The sequence below is a fragment of the Suricata suricatta genome, chromosome X, assembly GCF_006229205.1.
Source record: "Suricata suricatta isolate VVHF042 chromosome X, meerkat_22Aug2017_6uvM2_HiC, whole genome shotgun sequence".
In the NCBI taxonomy this organism is placed as follows: domain Eukaryota; kingdom Metazoa; phylum Chordata; class Mammalia; order Carnivora; family Herpestidae; genus Suricata; species Suricata suricatta.
Window position 1 is genome coordinate 71,932,560 of NC_043717.1, and position 23,245 is coordinate 71,955,804.

General features: G+C 37.0%; 1 protein-coding gene across 1 annotated transcript in view; it reads left to right on the forward strand.

Moving 5' to 3' along the window:
* The first annotated feature begins 9,136 nt into the window (after window positions 1-9,136).
* The window catches only part of RNF128 (ring finger protein 128), a 98,978-nt gene continuing 84,869 nt past the window's right edge, over window positions 9,137-23,245 (forward strand). The window contains exon 1 of the mRNA XM_029930118.1: window positions 9,137-9,542. Coding sequence (XP_029785978.1) covers window positions 9,137-9,542 — 406 coding nt within the window. The remainder of the gene's footprint in view (window positions 9,543-23,245) is intronic.

Sequence of the window (23,245 nt, forward strand, 5' to 3'; positions counted from 1 at the left end):
GTTATTGGTTAGATGAGCCAAAATGACCATCACATGAGAAAAAATATTCAGTGTCAAGAGCAATCTGATTATAGTTCAGCAATTACCTTGTGAGGATTTCTTCTAGCCCTGTGATTCAGTGACTTCATATGCTATATACTTGAAATGTTTTTGTGCAGCTCACAAATCTAAAGACAGATGCTGTACTTTGTTCATAAATATGAAATGTGTTCAGCCTTTTGTTCTTTATAATTATGTTTAAATGTTAATTAAAATAGTGAATCCTTGTGTTAAATTTCAAGTGTATTATTAAAGTTAAAACACAATAACTTTTTTGGTCTCTTGTCTCATTTTGAATGTATTTGATGTCTCTCCTCTGTATTTTTGGCCTGTAATAGACCTAAATGTACTTGCTCAATGAGCCAATATGATTCTTCCATATGGTTTGAAGACTTATAAGATAGAATTTGGGTTTTTGTGTTAAATTATTATAAACTTTTTTTAAGTATTTATTTTTAAGAGAGAGAGAGCATGAACTGGGGAGGGGCAGAAAGGGGACAGAGGATCCACAGTGAGCTCTGCACTGACAGCAGTGAGCCCGATGCGGGGCTTGAACTCACAAACCTTGGGATCATGACTTGAGCTGAAATCAGATGCTTAACTGACTGAGCCACTCAGGGGCCCAAAACTATTATAAACTTTAAAAGGCAATTCAGTTTTACTGACATGTAGCATTGGGGAAGGGAAAAATAACTACTTACATAGCTATTGACTAAAAACCTCAGGCTGAGATTTCAAAGCTACACACTTTAACAGGTATAATTTCCATTCTCCTATTGAATGAGAAATACGACTATTTTTTAAAATTTGGGTCTTTAAAAACAACTTCCCTGGCAATTTATTTTATATTCTAGCAGTGTTTCTATCTATATTTGGAATTAAACATCTGTGTCCACATTTCTGGTTGTTTGTAACATTGGATAGCTATGGTAACAGTTTCCCAAGAAAAATACTTATCCTTCATGTGACAATATGTGTTCATTAATTCCAGAGACACACAAATATATTGCTGTGATGTCGCCTTCATGTTAATAAATCAATTAGTAAATTCTGAAATATTACATAATCTACTGGAGGACCACAGTCTCTAACTTTAGATGGACCATGAGATATACACATTGAAATCCTTTGCTAAGCTTTAAAGAAATAATCTGAGGGGAACCTGGGTGGCTCAGTTAGTTAAGCATCTGACTTTGGCTCATGTCATATCTCACAGTTCACAAGTTCGAGCCCCACATCGTGTTCTGTGTGCTGACAGCTGAGCCTGGAGCCTGCTTCAGATTCTGTGTCTCCCTCTCTCTCTGCCCTTCCCCAACTCATGCTTGCTCACTCTCTCGCTCTCGCTCTCTCTGTCTCTGTCTCTCTCTCTCTCTCTCTCTCAAAAATAACGTTAAAAAAAGAATCTGAGCACATTTTCTCTCTGCCATTTTTTTCTTCATGGAATTAGCCTGCATTCATTTTATTCATATTAATAAAGGGATTTTTAAGAAATTAGTGTCACCCTTATCACCAAAAAAGGGTGACATTAATAACATTCAATGTTTTTAGCTATATACCTTCTGCCAATATGGACAGTCGATTATAATGAATTCTGTTATTCTAAAGTCATTTGTGGGGCGCCTGAGTAGCTCAGTTGGTTAAGCGTCCAGCTCTTGATTTACACTCAGGCCATGATTTCACAGTGGTGGGATCAAGCCCGGCACTGGGCTCTATGCTGGTGGTGCAGAGCCTGCTTGGAATTTTCTCTCTCCATTCTCTCTTACAATAAATAAACAAACTTTAAACTCATTTGTATGGTTCATACTGGTTGCTGTTTCACTGGTTTCCTTTACATCTCCTTTATTTTACCCAAGAATTAGCAGGTAAATTTATGGGAGGTGAAATATGTATTATTTGGTCTGGATTATTTTAGTAATCAACTGCTTTTAGTGAAGAAATTTTAGGGGGAAAAAACCGTTAAAAAGTGATAAGCAAAACAAGATTTGCGTATTATCCGAAGATTTCAGTTCTTTGAGATTATCTTCTAATCAAATCATATTATATTTGTGTCTATTGTCCAAAATAAGAGCACTGCATATAAACTTATCTCTTGCTCCAGGTCATACCACTCATTATATTATCTTCATTCTTATGTTGTAGCCCTAAGTTTTTGTTTACCTTTATGATAAGAAATAAAAAGTTGATTCTGAAAAAACAGATTTAAAGCCAACCACAGGTCTGTCCCTAAATGCCTGTGAAATTTTAAGGAAAGCCAGTTAAGCTGCTTGGACTTCGTTACCTTATCTGTAATATTTGCACAATAACAGTCCCATCCAATTCTATGATTCTTTAGGTCTATTAATATAATTATTAGAACACTGAAAATGTGTTTGTGATATTTTTATGTCTTTCATGAAGATGTGATTTTCTGTGAAGAACATTTTAACATGATTAGACCATCTGTCAATTATAGCAGCTCATTGTAACAAAAACCAATTGGAATATTTTAATCCCAGGTGTTTTTTTTTCTGCTAATGTTCTTCCTAACATTCGCCTTTCAGTGATTTTTTTTTTCAAAAAGAAATATAAGGGGCACCTGGGTGGCTCAGTCAGTTAAGTGTCTGACTTCGGCTCAGGGCATAATCTCACGGTTTGTGGGTTCGAGCCCCGCATCAGGCTCTGTGCTAACAGCTAGCTCAGAGCCTGGAGCATTCTTCAGATTCTGTGTGTGTGTCTCTCTCTCTGACCCTCCCCTGGTCACGCTCTCTCTCTCTCTCTCTCTCTCTCTCTCTCTCTCTCTCTCTGTCTCTCAAAAATAAAAAACAGGAAAAAAAAGAAATATAAAATATTTCAGCTGTTTTTATTTTTTTTAATTTTTTTAATGTTTATCCATTTTTGAGAGAGGGAGAGAGAATGGGTGGGGGAGAGGCAGAGAGAGGGAGACACAGGATCTGAAGCAGGCTCCAGGCTCTGAGCTGTCAGCACAGAGCCTGATGCGAGGCTCAAACGCATGAACCGTGGGATCATGACCTGAGCCAAAGTCAGATGCTTAACCAACTGAGACACCCATGCACTTCTATGTTAGCTTTTTTTTAAAAAACGATAGGCATATCTTCATTGAAAAGCAACACTTTTTGAAGAATTGAATATCCCTGGTGTGATTCTGGGATTATTGCATCTGACTCCTAGTAGCTTAGGATATAGAAGTTGCCCCTAACAAGGTTTTAATAATCTATTTTGGTTTTTTGGGGTTTTTTTTTTAATGTTTTATTTAGTTTTGATACAGAGAGAGACAGAGCATGAGAGGGGGAGGGGCAGAGAGAGAAGGAGATACAGAACCGGAAGCAGGCTCCAGGCTCTGAGCTAGCTGTCAGCACAGAGCCTGACGCGCGGCTTGAACCCACGAACGTGAGATCTGACCTGAGCCGAAGCCGGAGGCTTAACCGACTGAGCCACCCAGGCGCCCCTTAATAATCTATTTTGTATGTGGAGGAACTAAAACAGAAAAAGATTAAATTATCTAATGTAAAATTGTAAAAGCAATTAAACTGTAGGTAGACTTATAAATCCAAGTTTTATTTCTTTAAACTCTCATTTGTACATAAAATTAAATGTCTGAATAATAGTAAAATGTTATGTACCAGATCACCATGAGGTAGGCTTCTCCAAATCCTGGGGTTCATCAAATAATAAGCCAAACTATTGCAACATAACATGCAAGTGTTTGAATGCCCACCAGGAATACAGCACAACACAAACAAAAATGCACGGCCGCTCTTCTCATACAGCTTACAATGTTGTGGAGGAGAAAGACATTCAAATGATGCCAAAAATGACGTAAGTGCTATGAAGGAAAGCTAGGTGGTTTATATTAGATGTTTTTAACAAAGGAAGCCAGAATGGGTGGGGGGGGGGCACTGGGAAAGTTTTTCCTGAGGAAGTGGATGTGTGTTTGAGGACTTGAGTCAGAACTCATATGGCTGGAGTACAGAAAGTGGCTTGCAGGATTAGACCAGCAAATAGACAAAGGCTCTTGTAGGCTATGCACAGCCTTATAGGCCATAATAAGGATCTTAGTTTGCATCTTCAGAGCACTGAGAAGCCATTAAATGGTTTGTGGCCAGGATACACCACAATTTAATTTATGTTTTGGAATGATCACTGTCTCGTGGAAGGAGAATGGATATAAAGAGATCTCCAGAGACTACTAGTTGGACCCTAATAACTACTCTTCTATAGTAGTAGATCTGTCCATCTTAAGCTGGGTGCATGGCTATCTACAATAAAGAATACTTCTTCCTGCTTCCTTTGTCACTAGATATGGCCTTGTGACTAAATCCTCACTAAGTTCAAGAGTATCAGTGATCTGTACAATTACTGAAACATTTCCTCAAAGGTTGTAAGGGAATGCTCTCTTTCTCTTTCCACCCCTCCTCCACCACCGCCGCCCACTCCTTCTGCTGGCTGAAATGTGAGCATGGCTGTGAGACATCTTGGATCCCACAGAGGAAGAGCAACATTCTAGGGATGTCAACACAGCCAGCTAGTAGGAGGCTAGGCCCCTGATACTGTGGCAAGGCCATACCAGCTGTGTACTTCTTACCTGGTTGGGCTGTTACATTAGAGAAAAGTAAGCTGTCTCATTTATGTCACCACTATTTTGGGTCTCTGACCAACAGTCCAACCTGTATACTACTAATGCAGGAGGCTGAAGTGAAAGCAAGGAGACCATCTGGATGAAAATGAGATCAAGAGAGGCAAATATAGTCCATATAAATTTCAGAGATAACCTTAAAATCAGATTCAGGCATCTTGCCCAATTCTATTGGTCCAGTCCTTAAAAATTCTCACTGAAAGAAAAAAAAATTAACACAAAAAATTCTTCTCACCTTTCCCCCAAATCACAAAGGCAATTTCTCAGTAAGCAAGTAAAGTGTAGATTACTTTCATGTATCTTTGCTGTCATATGTTCCTAGGCATATTTGATTTTGGATATATCAAGTGATTCTGTAATATCAGATCTTAGTTATTTCTTTTATTCATGTGGGCTACTATCAAAATTAATTTTTATTCCTTTGTCACATACACCAAGTTAGAATCACCCAGTACAGATTTTGAAGTGTGCAATGGGTAATCAAGGGTTGCCTGTATTCTATTAGAGAGACAGCTTCGTGATTCCTCATCTCTAAAATGTTGGGTTTGCCATAACCATTGTTCAATCATGTGGAGAAATTTGAAATGTTCTTTACCTAAGACGTGAATGCTTCCCCTCTCTATGCCTTTATTAATATTAATTACATACCTTTGCTAAGATACTTAATATTTATTAAGGTGCTTAAGATACAAGTAATTTAAAAGGTCTACTAATATTAAATGTTTGAACAGTAATGTATAGCAGTTGTTCTCAAACTTCTCTTCCAATTGGTATTACCTCACAAGTTTTAAAACCACTGGTATTCACTACTGTTTAAATTTTTTAATGTTTATTTATTTTTGAGAGGGTGAGCATGAGCAGGGGAGGGGCAGAGAGAAAGGGACAGAGAGAATCCAAAGCAGGCTCCATGCTGTTAGTGCAGAGCCCGATGTGGGGCTCGAACTCCCAAACCACGAGATCATGACCTGAGCCAAAGTTGGATGCTGAACCAACTGAGCCACCCAGGCGCCCCTATACAGTACTGTTTAAAGCACTGGTCAGTTTTACTAGAGCTCAAGTTTTACCCAATACTTTGACCTGCAGTTTAGGCGCTATAAGGCTCAGCTACTCTCAATGCAGTGTCATCATGAATTGTGTTGAGAGAAAGGAAAAATTAAAAATTGATAGTTTCTAAACAATTTTCACTTTCATACAGTTCTCACATGTCGGATCTAGTAAAGACCTTATGGGTAAATAAATTTGAATCCAACCTCCTTTATTGTGTCAATGAACAAAAAGGCCCAGAGAGGGTTTTGTTTTCCTGAGGATATAATACTTAGCTGTTGCAGAGCCAACACCTTTGGTTTGTGATATACTTCAAAATTGTTGAGTACCACCTAAAGTACAAATAAACATAGAAATATAGATTGTACAGTCTATAGATTGTACAATGAGTAGATGTACAATATGTAGATAATACAAGTATAGATTGGAAGTTGAAGCACAATGAGGTTGAAATAAAATGATGGCAACAGGGTGCCTGGGTGGCTTAGTTGGTTAAGCATCTGATTCTTGATCTCAGCTTAGGTCTTGATCTCAGGGTCATGAGTTCAAGCCCCAGGTTCAAGCCTACTCAAAAAAGAAAAAAAAATGATAGCAGCGGATCTGTCAAAACTACAACTAGATTCCGTATGATTTTCATCATGTCCAGGTAGTATGATCTAAAGTTCTTCAATTGTAAACTGCTTTAGAATTACCTGGAGAGCTTATTTAAAATGTGAATGCCTAGGTATTTCCCTCAGATTCTGATTCAGGATGACTGGAGGTAGACCCAGGGACCTTGGTTTTTAATAAAATACCAAGTGGGTATAATGTAGGTGTTCCATAAACTAAACTTTAAAATCACTGAATAAGCACTAGAGCACTCATGCCGCAGCAAATTACCTTAAGAGGTAACAGAGGGGAGCCTGGGCGGCTCAGTTAGTCAAGTGTCTGACTTTGGCTCAGGTCATGATCTCATGGTTCCTGAATTGGAGCCCTCAGTTGGGCTCTCTGCTATCTGCCCAGGGCCTGCTTGGGATCCTCTGTCTCTCTCTCTCTCTTTGCTCCTCTCCTCCGCTCAAAAATAAACTTAAATGTTAAAAAGAGTTAACAGAAAAATTACATCAATCTAAGATTGTATGTTACAACTCTCTGAAAGTCATACGAGGAAACATAAATGCACTTATATAAAGGGATATAATACTGTTTACCATATAAAGTCATGCATTTTATATGTACTTTTACAATATAAAGTCACACACTTCAACCTTCAGAGCAATCATATATTTAAAAAAATTTTTTAAGTCTACATATTGATTTTGATGCACAGAGAGAGGGAGAGAGAAACCCAAACAGGCTCTGTGCTGCCAGCACAGAGCCTGATGTGGGGTTCAGTCTCACAAACCACGAGATGATGACCTGAGCCGAAATCAGGTGTCCAGTGAGTACAGGTTTTATTATGTTTGACCATCAAGATCATAGTACTAATAGCAAAATAATGAACTATTTGAGTTTATTCTTAAGTAGACCACAAGCTAATACACATAGACCTTTAAACTTTTCAGTTCAATTTCATGAATAATTATTAACTGATTACTATGTGTAAGATGCTTATAATAATAGGTATTGGGGGGAGATATGCAGATGAGTAATCCACAGCTGTAATATGATACAGAGGTTTATATTTGTATTGTGCATCTGTTGGGATTTTTTTTCATCAGGTTCTACTGCAGATTTCCTGAACTCCCCTCCTCTGATTAGTGTTAACTTTTGGTTCCCACCAACAGGGACCACTCCAACACTATTGTTTCAGATGCCTAAGGGCAGGCAAGAAGTAGGAAAAGAAATAGCTGCACTGATTATCTCATTCAACAATGTCTCCAGGATGCCTGGCTGTCTCAGTTAAGCAGCTGACTCTTGGTTTAGGCTCAGGTCATCATCCCACGGTTTTGTGAGTTCAAGCTGCCTGTCTCTGTCTCTCTCAAAAATAAAATAGGGGCGCCTGGGTGGCTCAGTCGGTTAAGTCTCCGGCTTCGGCTCAGGTCAGATCTCACGTTCGTGGGTTCGAACCCCGCGTCAGGCTCTGTGCTGACAGCTAGCTCAGAGCCTGGAGCCTGCTTCCAGTTCTGTGTCTCCTTCTCTCTCTGCTCCTCCCCCTCTCATGCTCTGTCTCTCTCTGTATCAAAAATAAATAAAACATTAAAAAAAATAAAAATAAAATAAAATGAATTAATTAAAAAAAAACAGTGTCTCCTATTTTCCTATTTTGTGTTGTTCTTTTCCCTTGCCTCTAGTCATCTTTCTACTTTCCTTGGACTTTAGACCACCATCATGCCTGCCTTCCTTTTGACCCAGTGTCCTTCTGCTTCTCTAACAGCCTGATGCCTGTTTGTCTTGTTTGCTGACTCTTGGCCTAGACTCCTGATATCTCTGTCTTGCCTGTTTATCTACTTCTTCACCAGCCCTTGGCACATATTGCAAATCTCCCTACCCCGGCTACTTGCCCCAACCAACTGATGCTCAGCAATATTTATCAGTGCCCTCCTGATTAAAAGCAGAGCTTACAGTAAAGGAAATGATGACATTAATAAATCTGTTTATACATCTGAAAAAACTAGAATTAAAAATACTAAGTTTTAAAAATTAAACCTTGACTGATCTTTTGTTACAGTATAACATATGGGACATAAAAATTAATGGAATGCAGCAACTCAGCTGTCAAACAATTAACAAATATGTGAGTGCCTACCATGGGCAAGGCACTGTACTTGAAAGGGTCCCTAGCCACTGAAATGTTTACTTTTCAATGAACAAGCAGGGTGGCAGAAGATATTCCTTGGGGAGCCTGTTAAGAAAAATTCCACAACGAAATAAGAGAGGAAAGGGCTATAAAATCAATTCTATACTGCTACCATAGCAGTTAAACTTATGGATCTTTACCGACTCCTGGCAGAACTGGGTGATAGCATATTTCAGCAGGGCTTAGAAAACCAGTTTTGAGTTTTAGATATTCTGAGAGAGGTGACTTTCAAGCCTGGTCACCTGAGGTTCCCAGGAGTCCAGTTCCTCATTCCAATCCACTCCATGTTTATGAAAGTGCATTACCTGGAACATTAAGAAAAAAAAATCTCAGTGCAGGCAGTCATCCAATCCTGATAAGTTGAAATGTAGAATAAAGTTTCTGGTGTTATTTATTGCTAAGGTAGTCCTCATTAAAGGTTACGTGTGTACAGTTGGAGGAGGGGCAGGCAAGGGAGAATGTAGATAACTGAAGTGAAATAGAGCTGATGTATTCAGAGCTTATGTTGCTAGAGGTGAGATCAGTTACCAACTTGCAACTGAAATTTCAAACTTCTGCTTAGCGGGGACGTGAGTGGACAAATGGTGACTGATACCTGGAAATATCAGCATACATCTTAAATTTTATGCTCAAATGAAAGAGCAATGAACCAGGAGAATAAGTCCAGTTGTTTTTGGCAGCTTATAATTTGTACCTTTTTATTTAGAATCACAGCGTCTTTTTCAATGAATGCTTATGTGACTGTGACTTACTACAATGAAACCAGCAACTACACTTCAACAGAGACGTGTGAATGTGGTGTTTATGGATTAGCTTCGCCAGTGGCTAATGCCATGGGGGTGGTGAGCATCCCGAAGAACAACAACCACCTAGCTTGTGACTACAACACTGAGTTTACTAATACTGACAGTCCCTGGATTGCTCTGATAGAAAGAGGTAATTGTACATTTTCAGAAAAAATTCAAGCAGCGGGCAGAAGAAATGCAGATGCTGTAGTGATTTACAATGTTCCAGAGACTGGCAACCAGACGATACAGATGGCAAATTTCGGTAAGTAATGACTGAGCCCCAAAAAGGATTTATGTCTTTGTTTATCTTAAAATGGTATTTCCATCTAGAACTACTCTAGAATCTGGCAATGATGTAAAACAATTGTACTTAATATTTTCTTTTGTCCAGCACTATTTGGAATTTCTTTACTATTAATATTTGTAATTAATTTATTCCAAGGACAAGAGCAACTCATGAAGTGAGCCCTATTTTCTTTCATGATTTTCTTACCTGTATTAGTTTTCTCACTGTTTATTATATAACTGCTTTTCAAGAAAATGTACCATACCTCTAAACATTAAAGGAAACATAAATATTTTAATTTCATTTTTAATTTACACTTTTCAGTTTGATCCATTTTCTCAGGTAGAAAGGATTATATGTATTCAAGTATGTGGTAGCTACAAAAATTATTCATTATTATGAGTAAACAATAGCATATTGTAAGTATGAAAAATGTTTACAGAAATGAGAATTCCACTATCTGCTACATGCATGTGAGATTTGAATCTGTGGGACTAATACATATAAAACTACTCTCTAAGAAAAAATTACACATTGCAAAAAGCATGGTAGAAATAGGATCACATGTTACATTAAAAGTAAAAATTTCTCTTAGAAGTATTTACTTAGAACTTCTTGAGTAAGTATAATCATCTAATTTATTAACTTTTAAATGGAATTTACTTCCAAGAATCACTGTTTTTGTTTTGTAAAACAGTGCCACTTCCCAAATAAATGGTTTTTAAACTAATAAAGAAGTAGACTTCTGACCCAAGTTTTCTATACCATGGATGGGTAGGGGTTATTTTAGCCCCAGATGGCTAAAGAAGAAAAAATGGTAGTAATTTCAAACAGGGTAAGAGCTGAAAGAACACAATATCAGAATAATTGGTTATCACCACCCAATCTGGCCTCTGAGAAAATTAATGCCAAGTAAACATATTTTAGAATTATAAAAAATCAAATTTGCAGCATGGCAGGTTAGTTCTAATGCTGGAAAAACAAGCTGCTTTTTTCTCTGGGTATCAAAAATCCAGGTAACATGGTATTTCAGCAGTAAAAAAATTATGGTAAATGTAGAAAACTCTCCTCGATACTTTGTAATATATTTTGGACATTCCCAGAACTCGGGCATTCATGCTTTTTTTAAAATGTGCATTTATTTCTGGTCTCCCTTATTTTTCTACTATTCTGTCTTCTCCTCCCAACTTCAATTGTTCCTCTTCCCCATTCCTTCTCTTGACTTCTTTCCTTTCCTCTGGGTTCCACTGAATCTCTTTCAGTATCTTCAGTTCCATTTTCCTTTATTTAATCTTTTCTGTTTGGTTGGTTGGTTTTGGTGTGTGGGGGAGGATGTTTTTTATTTTATTTAAATTCGGGTTAGTTGACATATAGTGTAACAATGGTTCCAGGAGTAGAATTTAGTGATTCATCACTTACATACAAACCCAGTGCTCGTCCCAACAAGTGCCCTCCTTAATGCCCATCAACCATTTCATCCATCACCCACCCAACACCCCTCCAGCAACCCTGTTCCTTCTCTGTATTTGGGAGTCTTTTATGGTTTGCCTTCCTCTCTGTTTTTATCTTATTTTTCCTTCTGTTCCTCTGTGTTCATCTGTTGTATTTCTTAAATTCCATATATGAGTGAAATCATATATTTCTCTAACCGACTTATTTCACTTACCATAATATATTCTAGTTTCATTCACATTGTTACAAATGGCAAGATTTCATTCTTTTTGATCAACGAATAGTATTCCATTGTATATATACAACATCTTCTGTATCCATTCATCAGTCAATGAACATTTGGGCTCTTTCCATAATTTGGCTATTGTTGATAGTGCTGCTATAAACATTGGGGTCCATGTGCCCCTTCAAATCAGCAATTTTATAGCCTTTGGATAAAAACCTACTAGTGCAATTGCTGAATCGTAGGGTGGCTCTATTTTTAATTTTGTGAGAAACTTCCCTACTCTTCCATAGTGGCTGCACCACTTTGCATTCCCACCAGTAGTCCAAAAGTGTTCCCTTTTCTCCTCATCCTTGCCAATGTCTGTTGTTTCCTGAGTTGTTAATTTTAGTCATTCTGACAGGTTAGAGGTGGTATCTCATTGTGATTTTGATTGGTACTTCCCTGATGATGAGTGATGTTGAGCATCTTTTCATGTGTCTGTTAGCCATCTGGAGGTCTTTGAAAAAGTATCTGTTCATGTCTTCTGCCCATTTCTTCACTAGATTTATTTGTTTTTTGGGTGTTGAGTTTGATAAGTTCTTTATAGGTTTTGGATACTAACTCTTTATCTGATGTATCATTTACAAATATCTTTTCCCATTCTTTCAGTTGACTTTTTGTTTTGTTGACTGTTCCTTAGCTGTGCAGAAGCTTTTTATCTTGATGAAATCCCAATAGTTCATTTTTGCTTTTATTTCCCTTTCTCTGGAGACATGTCTAGTAAAAAATTGCTGCAGCCCAGGTCAAAGAGGCTGTTGCCAATTTTCTCCTCTAGGATTTTGGTGGTTTCCTTTCTTACATTTTGGTCTTTCATCTGTTTTGAGTTTGGTTTTGTGTATGGTGTAAGAAAGTGGTCCAGGTTCATTTTTCCTCATGTCACTGTCCAGTTTTCCCCAACTCCATTTGCTGAAGAGACTATCTTTTTTCCAATGGATATTCTTTCCTGCTTTGTCAAAGATTAGTTGGCCATATGCTTGTGGTCCATTTCTGGATTCTCTGTTCTGATCCATTGATCTATGTGTCTGTTTTTGTGCCATACTGTCTTGATGATTACAACATTGTAATACAGCCTAAAGCCTGGAATTGTGATGTCTCCAGCTTTGGTTTTCTTTTTCAACATTACTTTGGATATTCAGGGTCTTTTATGGTGCCATATAAATTTTAGAATTGTTTGTTATAGCTTTGTGAAGAATGCTAGTGTTATTTTGATAGGGATTGCATTGAATGTATAGACTGCTTTGGGTAGTAGCGACATTTTAATAATATTTGTTCTTCTTATCTAGGAGCATGGAATGTTTTTCCATTTCTTTGTGTCTTCTTCAATTTCTTTCATAAGCTTTCTATCGTTTTCAGCATATAGGTCTTTTATCCCTTTGGTTAGGTTTATGGTTTTTGATGCAATTCTAAATGGGATTGATTCATGATTTCTCTTTCTGCTGCTTCATTATTTGTGTAGACAAATGTGACTGATATCTGTACCTTGATTTTATATCCTGTGACTTTGATGAATTCATGGATCAGTTCTGGCAGTTTTTCGGTGGAGTCTTTTGGGTTTTGCATCTAGAGTATCATGTTGTCTGCAAAGAGTGATGGTTCAACTTCTTCCTTGCCAATTTTTTTCTTTTGAAGCTCAGAGTACTTCGTAAGCCTTCCCTGCATCTTTCTATTATTTTCACAAGTGACTTTTATTTCTGTAGAAATAAAGAGAGGTAGCCTTCTCATGAATATTAGAAGCTAAACCTGTTCTAAGGAACCTACTTCCCTTATGTTTCAACTTAGATTCTGAGTACTCTAGGTTTCCTTTTACATGGCAAATCACATTCTTTTCACCCCCCTGTTGTTTTAAAACTATAAACAGTACCAAACTGAATAGTAGTCCTGTTTTTAAAACTTGCTTTGCAATATGCAGTAGGCACCAGCATCTAGTGGAATGTAGGTAGGTATCCAGCCACTGATTTTAAAAGATTTACCAAAGGTCAATTATAGTAAATCTCACCAAAAGGTATGCCTACAATCATTTGAATGTATGACTCTGAGCAAAGTTATTAAAAACAAGGCAGTTACATTTATCATTCAATATATATTTCCAATGTAATCAGGGATACATGATCAAAAACATATTTGAAACTATTGCATTGTCCCTGTTTCAAAATAAGCACATCATCGATAAAGATAGCATAATTATAATAGTTGTAATAGTTTATAATTATTGCCATTTACTATATGTTGTAGGACCTTTGTTTTATTTAATAAATATTGGTCTTTAACATTTAATGATCTCAACCCCAAATAATTAAAATTGTACGTTTACTGTTTTGCAGTTACAAGATCTGTCAACTACTGTGTTACTGGAGTTCTTCCTTCCCAGAAATTTCCCTTTATGAAGGAAATATTAGATGATGCAGTTGACAAACAGGGAAGCAAGTGGGGATACAAAAATTCTATGATCAGATTCTAGACCATTAAAGATTGAGTCATTATTTTATAACATAAGCCAAAATTTTGTAGTATTTGCTGTCTTTTCATTAGTGTCCTGTTTTGTTTAATCACACTACAGCTCCTCTTCCTCCTACAAAAGCTTATGGCTTCACCTCCATCACCTCATCTTTTATCATCCCTAAAAAACACTTTTTCAGAAAATCACCCCCTAGCCTGCCCATTCTTGCCTGTTCCACCTACCTCCATTCCTTCTGTCCCATTTTTACATGCTAGGCCTTAGTAACCTTTCCACAATGCTGTGCCTCTTCACTCACTGATGTCAATGACTTCCAACCAAAGACCACCTGGAACAGAGCTGTAGTTGAAAAGGTTGGGTTTATTATTTGCTGCAGCAAAGGGAGAATGCACATCATGGGAAACCATGGGTAATGTCCATAAGAGGGTGGCAGAAAGGACTTATAGGATTTGTGCTTCCTTTGGGTGATTTGGGAGAGGGTTTAGGGAAGCTGGCCACTTACCAGCCATCCCAGTTTGCCTGAGACTGAAGGATTTCCTGGAATGTGGGACTCTCAGTGCTTAAACCAGGAAATTCCTGGGAAAACCAGAATGAGTTAACTACTCTAGCTGGTTTTGTTCCAAATCTAGATGCTATCAGAAAGTAGGGGTAATTCTGTGACTGGATTCTAAATAAATCTGATTTCTAAGTAGGGAAGACTAACCTGAAGTTATAGCAGTAATTGGTAAAGAAGCAACAGTCACTCATGTTAGCCAGGATGGGAGATATTCACATTTTTGTGGGTTGGACACTGTTAATATTTTGACTATGTTCAGACATGATTATGGAGTGGTGTTATTTTTGTCTTGATCCTTCGTAGTCACAGAGTGATCTTCCCTAATGTTGATGTTACATGAAACTATGTTCAACAAGAAGACGCCAAAGCCCAATTGATAGTGCTAGGCTGGGTCACAGATGTTACGTCCACTTTCTCTTTCTCACTGACAATACACTATGCCCATGCCCTTACTATTGTGCAAATACAATCTCCCCCCCCCAACACCATTTTATATTTCTATGCCTCCTCATCTCCTCTCGGCTGCCTTCAAGGTTCCCAACAAGCATAAAGGATGCTTCTGCACTCCTTGCCTCTCATGGTTTCATGATATGGATACAGAATGTCCTTCCTCCTGGGCCAAGTATATTTATAGTTTCCTTATTAGCAGGATTCTTTTTTCTGAAGGGGACAGCTTCAGTCTGAGAAGAGCTTCCACTGAGGAGGAATAGGGTATAGCCTATACTTAGAGGTAGACCTTTAATTCAAGGTTTCCAAATTCACATTGTGTTTTGACTTGGCATCTGCTTATGGTATCCGTAAGTAATTGTGTAACTTAACAACTTTTTCCAAATGTTTGAGAGACATCTATCCAGTTCTGTCCCAGATGTACAGGAAAAATCAAGAAGCCCGTTATGTTATTAAAGTCTAAAATTTGGAACATGTTAAGTGCTTACTTTCTAAGCAGATATGCTGTCAAGAGGTAAATTGCCTTAAATGCTTACATTTGACTGAAGTTTATTCCAGCAAAGTCAATAATTTGGGTGGGATAAAATGGTTCCTACATTTTATCATTTTTATCAACTATGTTGAATGAAAGGGATTACAGGGTGAGGTTTGAAGCATCTCAGAAACCTGAAACCCCATCAATTCCAGAACAAGTGAGTGCAGGGAAAGGAAGGGTTTAATCAGAGCAGCAAACTCAAATGTTAAATGTTCTTGGAAAATGTCTCCCAGGAATAAAAGAGGAAATAAAAACATAGTATATAAATGAAGGGAGAAAATAGTTTAAAATTTCAATAAGGTTAGACTCAGATATATACATTAAGGAGAGATTAATTCAAGAAAACTAATGAGCTCCACGACAAAGGAATCTCAAATCTGTCTAGTTGTATCCATCTCCAAGACTTCGTCCTCACACCATCACAATAACTTCCTAACTAATCTTGCTTCTCTTGTCCCCTTCCAAGTCTACTCCCCACACTGAAAACCAAAGTGGCTTTTGAGAAAAGATAAGTCACATCTCATCTACAATCTTTTAGCAGTTCCCGTGACACTCAAACTTCTTCCCATGCCCTTACCTAGCCATGAATCACCTGGCTCCTGACTACCACTCTGACCTCATTTCCTCTAAGCTCTCCTCCTCCCCCCCTGGCCCCCCCACCCACCAAACACTTACTCAACTCTAGCCACACTGGCTTCCTTTCAGTCCTTTCATTCCACTAAATTCTTCCCTGCCCTTGAGCCTCTAAGTACTTGAAACCTCCCTCCTCTTCATTCCCACATCTCATTATAAAGTCCTGTTGATTTGACCTCTAAGCATTTCTTTTAAGTTTTTATTCAAATACCAGTTAGTTAACATACAGTGTAATATTAGTTTCAGGTGTACAATATGTCATTCAACCCTTCCATGCAACACCCCATGCTCATCACAAGTACATTCCTTAATCTCCATCACCTATTTCACCAATCTGCCATCTCCTCCCCTCTGGTAACAATCTGTTCTCTATAGTTAAAAGTCTATTTCTTGGTTTCTCTCTCTCTCTTTCTTGGCTTCTTTTGTTTCTTAAATTTCACATATGAGTGAAATCATATGGTATTTGTCTTTGACTTCTTTTGCTTGGCATTATAGTGTCTAGCTCCATTCATGTCATTGTAAATGGAAAGATTTCATTATCTTTATGGCTGAATAATAGTCCATTATATGTGGGATATATATATATATATATATATATATATATATATATATATATATATACACACCACACCTTCTCTACCCATTCATCTATCCAAAAACATTTGGACTGCTTCCATATTTTGGTTACTGTAAACAATGCTGCTATAACCATAGCGATGCATCTATCCCTTTGAATTAGTGTTCTTGTATTCTTTGGGGAAATATCCAGTAGTGCAATTGCTGTAGCTTGAAGTAGTTCTACATTTAACTTTTTGAGGAACCCTCATACTGTTTTCCGCAGTGACTGCACCAGTTTGCATTCCTACCAACAGTGCAAGAGGTTTCTTTTCCTCCACATGCTCACCAATACTTATTGTTTCTTGTGCTGTTGATTTTAACCATTCTAACATGTGTGAGGTAGCATTTCATTCTAGTTTTGATAGGCATTTTCCTGATGATGAGTGATAATGAGCATCTATTCATGTGTTGGCCATCCGGATGTCTTCGGAGAAATGTCTGTTCATGTCCTCTGCCCATTTTTAATTAGATTTATTTGTTTGTGGGTGTTGAGTTGTTTAAGTTCTTTATATATGCTGGATACTGACCCTTTATTGGATATGCTATTTGCAAATAACTTCTCCCATTCCATAGGTTGCCTTTTAGTTCATTGTTTCCTTTGCTGTGCAGAGAAGCTTTTTATTTTCATGAAGTTCCAATAGTTTACTTTTGCTTTTGTTTCCCTTGCCTCAGGAGACCTATCTGGTAGGAAGTTGCTGCCTATGTTCTCTTCTAGGATTTCTATGGTTTCAGGTCTCATGATTTGATCTTTAATACATTCTGAATTTATTTTTGTGTATGGTGTAAGAAAGTAATCCAATTTCATTCTTTTGCATGTTGCTGTCCAGTTTTCCCAACACAATAGGTTGAAGAGACTGTCTTTTTCCCATTGGATGTTCTTTCCCACTTTGTCAAAGATTAATTGACCATATAGTTGTGGGTTCATTTCTGGGTTTTCTATTATGTTCAATTGATCTATGTGTCTGTTTTTGTGCCAGTACCATACTGTTTTGATTACTACAGCTTTGTAATATAACTTTAAGTCCAGAATTGTGATGTCTCCAGCTTTATTTTTCTTTTTCAAGGCTGCTTTGGCTTTTTGAGGATGATTTATGCTTCTATCCAAATTTTAGGATTGTTTGTTCTAGTTCTTTGAAAAATGCTGTTGTATTCTTTTTTTTATGTTTTTATTTATTATTGAGACAGAGAGAAACAGAGCATGAGTGGGGAAGGGTCTGAGAGAGAGGGAGACACAGAATCCGAAGCAGGCTCCAGGCTCTGAGCTGTCAGTACAGAGCCTGATGCCGGTCTCGAACCTATGAACCATGAGATCATGACCTGAGCCAATGTCGGCTGCTTAACCGACTGAGCCACCCAGGCTCCCCTACTGTTGATATTCTGATGGGGATTGCATTAAATCTGTAGATTGCTTTGTGTAGTACAGACATTTTAACAATATTTGTTCTTCCAATCCATGAGCATGGAATGTCTTTCCATTTCTTTGTTTTCAAATCTTTCATTCGTGTTGTAAAGTTTTCAAAGTACAGATTTTTCACCTCTTTGGTTAGATTTATTCCTAGTTATCTTATTATTTGGGGTACAATTCTAAATGGGATTGGTTCTGCTGTTTCATTATTTATGTTTAAAAATGAAACAGGTTTCTCTATGTTGATCCTGTACTGAATTTGTATATCAGTTCTAGCAATTTCTTGATGGAACCTTTCAGGTATTCTGTATATGTATGTGTGTGTGTGTGTGTGTGTGTGTGTGTGTGTGTATGTATACATATATTCATATATATATATATTCATGTCATCTGCAAATACTAAGTGTTTCACTTCTTCCTTAACAATATGAATGCTTTTTATTTCTTTTTGTTATCTGATGCTGTGGCTAGGACTCCCAGTACTATGTTGAATAAAAGTGGTGAGAGTGGACGTCTTTGTCTTGTTTCTTACCTTAGGGGAAAAGCTCTCAGATTTTCCCCCCATTAAGGATGATGTTAGCTGTGGATTTTTCATAATTGGCTTTTATTATGTTGAGGTATGTTTCCCCTAAACCTACTTTTAGAAGGGTTTTTATCATGAATGTATGTTGTACTTTGTCAAATGCTTTCTCTGTGTTTATTGAAATGATCATATGGTTCTTATCCTTTCTCTTCTTGATGTGATATATCACATCAATTGATTTGCGAACATTGAACCACCCTTGTATCTCAGGAATAAACCCCACTTGATTGTGGTGAATAATTTTTTAATATATTGTTGAATTCAGTTTGCTAGTATTTTGTTGAAAATGTTTGCATCTATATTCATCAGGGATATTGGCCTTAGTTCTCTTCTTTTAGTGGTGTCTTTATCTGGTTTTAGTATCAGGATAATGCTGGCCTTATAGAATGAATTTGGAAGTTTTCCTTTTTTTTTTTTTGAAATAGTTTAAGAAGAATACGTATTAATTTTTCTTTAAATATTTGGTAGAATTTACCTGTGACGCCATCTCATCCTGAACTTTTGTTTGCTGGGAGTTTTTTTGCTGTTTTTTTGTTTTGTTATGTTTTTGTTTTTGTTTTTACTGACTCAATTTCTTTGCTGGTTATCATTCTATTCAAATTTTCTATTTCTTCCTATTTCAGTTTTGGTAATTCGTATGTTCCCACATAGTTTTTCATAATATTCTTCTCTGATTGTTTGTATTTCTGTCATGTTGGTTGTTATCTCTCTTCTCTTATTTGTAATTTTATTTATTTGAGTCCTTTCTCTTTTTTCCGTCCTAAGTCTGGCTAGAGGTTTATCAATTTTGTTGATTTTTTTCAAAGAACCAACCCCTGGTTTCACTGATTTGTTGTATTTCTTTTTACTTTCTATATCATTTATTTCTGCTCTTACCTTTATTATTCCCTTCCTTCTGCTGGTTTTAGGTTTTGTTTATTGTTCTTTTTCTAGCTCCTTTGGATGCAAGGTTAGTTTTTTTTTTTTTGACATTTTTCTTGCTTCTTGAAGTACACCTGTATAGTTATAAGCTTCCTTCATAGAATGACTTTTGCTGCATCCCAGACGCTTTGGACCATTGTATTTTCATTCTCCTTTGTTCCATGTACTTTTTTTATTTCTTTTTTGATTTCCTGGTTGACCCATTCAGTATTTAGCAACATGTTACTTAACTCCCATGTATTTGTGGTCTTCCCAGATTTTTTCCTGTGGTTGACTTCTAGTCTCATAGTTTTGTGATCAGAAAAGATGCATGGCATGACTTCAATCTTGAATTTGTTGAGGCTTGTTTCATGGCCTAATAGTGATCTAAATTCTCTTATTCTGGGAGCTCTCCCTCAACCATATTATTTCCCATCAAACCCCACTGCCCACTTCTGTTTAAATGTATTCTAACATTAATTATTTTGTTATTTGTTTATTATTTGCCTCTCCCACTTGACTATAAGTTTCAGGAAGTCAGAAACCATGTCTGTCATGCTTGCCATAGTATCAATTGTACTGAGAATAGCTCTTCACTAGTTGTTGAATGAGTCCAAGTTTACAAAATTAGGAAGCAATTCCCTTTTACATAAGAAAAGATAGGCAAATTTAAATGACATTTATTAGGCTAATTCAGCAAAGTATTGCATTTTAAAACTGTTTTCATTTTTACCTGTAGAAGTAATACTTTCTCCTTTAAGAAAAAAAAACCCACTAGCATGGCACCTGGGTGGCTCAGACATTTAAGCATATGACTCCTGATTTGGGCTCATGTTATGATCTCAAGGTTAGTGAGTTCAAGCCCCATGTGTGTCCGTGCTGGAATTGCAGAGCCTGTTTGAGATTCCATTTCTCTCTGCCCCTCCCCTGCTCATGCTCGCTTGCTCGCTCTCTCTCTCTCTCTCTGTCTCTCTCTCAAAATAAATAAATGAACTTCAAAAAGTAGACCAAAAAAAAAACAAACCACTAGATGGGTGCCTGGGTGGCTCAGTTGGTTGTCTGACTTGATTTCAGCTCAGGTTGTGATCCCAAGGTCATGGGACTAAGCCCTGCATCAGGCTCCATACAAGCATGGAACCTGCTTGGCATTCTTTCTCTCTCCCTCTGCCCCTCTCCCTTGCTCGATCTCTAAACAAACAAACCAACCAACGAACCACTAGAGATTAAAGTCCCCCTTGACTTCCACCCGCAATCTCAGTCCTCTCCTGACAATAAGCCATTGCTATTCATCCACTAGGTAACCTTTCAGGCATTTTCTATTGATTTTCACATATATATATAATGTATAGAAAATATAGGCAATTTGTGTTTTATTTTTAACATTAACAGAGTTATTCTGCAGCTTGCTTTTGTTACTCAGTTGTAGGAGTTGGGGCTATTTCCATGTCAATATGTTTATATTTAGATCTAATTAATTCTTTTAACTACTGCATAATATTTCTTAGTGAATACACACACATAGTTTATTTAACCACTCCCCTATTAACGAACATTTGGGGTTTTTTTTTTCAACTTTGCCCTTCTACTTTGATGAACATAATTATTGCTGATAGCCAAAGAAGCTATTGCTATTGATCTTGGATCATTATTGATATTTATCTTGCATCTGACCACCTTGTTGAACTCCTATTAATTTTAGTAGTTTGACTACTGATTCTCCTTAATTTTCAAGATAAATGATAATTTTATTCACAAAGTTTTGCCTCATATTTTATATTAATTATATCTCTTAATTCTTTCCAATGGTCTTATTCCATTACCTAGGGCTCTAGTAGTGATAATAGTACACATCCTTGACTTGATCCTGACTTTACTAAAAAAATGTTCCCATTGTTCCACTATTAAGTGTGTTGTTTGATAGAAGTTTCGGGAAGATACTCTTTATCAAGTTTCAGGACTTCAGTAAGGCTTTTGAATCTTGTTATTCTTATTGGCAGGCTAGAATATAATGTATATGTATATTGATACATATATGTAGAGATCAATGTAGATATAGATCAGATATATTTGCCATTATAGAATATGACCCAAAGGGGAAATTCAATAGTTTACTATCAGTTTAGAGGAAATAATAAAGTAATACACTGAAACAATAGATAAAAGCAAGTTTCTTTTTCTTTTTTGCAGATATAATTTTATTAGCTCCCTGGATAAAAGTATTAAAAACATTTTCATTGCTTTTACATATGGTCTCCAAGTTGAGTGTCAAGCTGTAAACACAAACAAAATTTAGAAGCATTCTTGACAAATTAGAAAAATTGTTTATTAAAGGTAAAGTGAACAGTAATAAATAATAAATGTAGGAACAGATATAAAATAGGAAAACATGGGCAAAAAGAGAGACAGGTTTATTAACACAATATTTGACAATCACATTGTACCAGAAGTTAAATAAAGAGTGACAACAGTTATATTAAAAATTTGTATGATCATATGGAGCCTAGGAGGCTCAATCGGTTGAGCATCCTGCCTTGGCTCAGGTCACTATCTCCCGGCTTGTGAGTTCAAGCCCTGCATCTGGGCTATGCATTGAGAACTCAGGGCCTGGAGCCTGCTTTGGATTTGGTGTCTCCCTCTCTCTCTCTGCCCCTCCCTCACTCGCACTCTCTATCTCTTTCAAAATAAATAAACATTATTTAAAATTTTTTAAATAATTAAAAAAATAAAAATTGGTATGATCATGACCTGTACTAACAAATACATAATGTTATGTCTGGAAAATATCTCAGCTATGCTTGGTATCCATGAAACTGTAAACATCACAAGGCTTAATATAACCTGGCTTGCAATAACAGGGTTTTAGCACTTCTCTCTCATATATTCCCAAGAATCTCTATCTCTCTCTTTCTGTCTTCTTTCCCCTGACTCCATAGAAGCAGATACATACATAACCACATAAGACTTTATCTTTTTATAAGGTAGTCAAAGATACAGCAAAGATTCTGGTTTCCAGAAAAAACAAAATGAGTACATTCACTATGAGCTCTTTTTTTTAATGTTTATTTATTTATTTTGAAAGAGAGAACACAAGTGAGGAAGGGATTGAGAGAGAGGGAGAGAGACAATCCCAAGCAGACTCCATGAAGTCAGCTCAGACTCATCTTGGGGCTCGAACTCATGAACAATGAGAAAATGACCTGAGCCCAAATCAAGAGTTGGATGCTTAACTGACTGAGCCACCCAGGTATCCCGGATCTCTTTAATATACATTTTATCTCCCTTTTGTCCATTTTAAAATCAAGAAATATTTTTTAAGAGTCTAAACACGTGCTTTTTGTTCATTAACATAGTCTGCTTAATCTTGGCCTCTTCCTCCAAAACTTTTAATGTTTATTTATTATATTATGACTTGCTGCCAGGACATGAATTTCCCCCCAAATTGCTGATAACTATTAGGAAAGAATGTACACATGCACGTGTGTGTCTGTATGTGAATACAGACAGAGAAATGCCTGAGTGGGGTTTTACAAATAGGCTAGTTCCTCTTAAGTACTCTTTCTCTCTCTTTTCAGCAGTCCATGGTTCCTAAATCCTCTTACCCCAGCTACCCCTCTTCCTTTACTCAAGCCTACCTCCCCGAGACAGCAAGGACTTCATGTAAGTAAATTCTATCCATTTCCATTTAATCTCACAAGTCCCATGTCCCACTCATTTAGGGAACTGTTAGATATTCAGGAACTGCTTTGATAGAGTATCCAGGTGGGAACTTCCCTTGTTGCACCTGGAAACAACATGACGTTAGTGAAGACTTTTGACAGAACCACGCAACA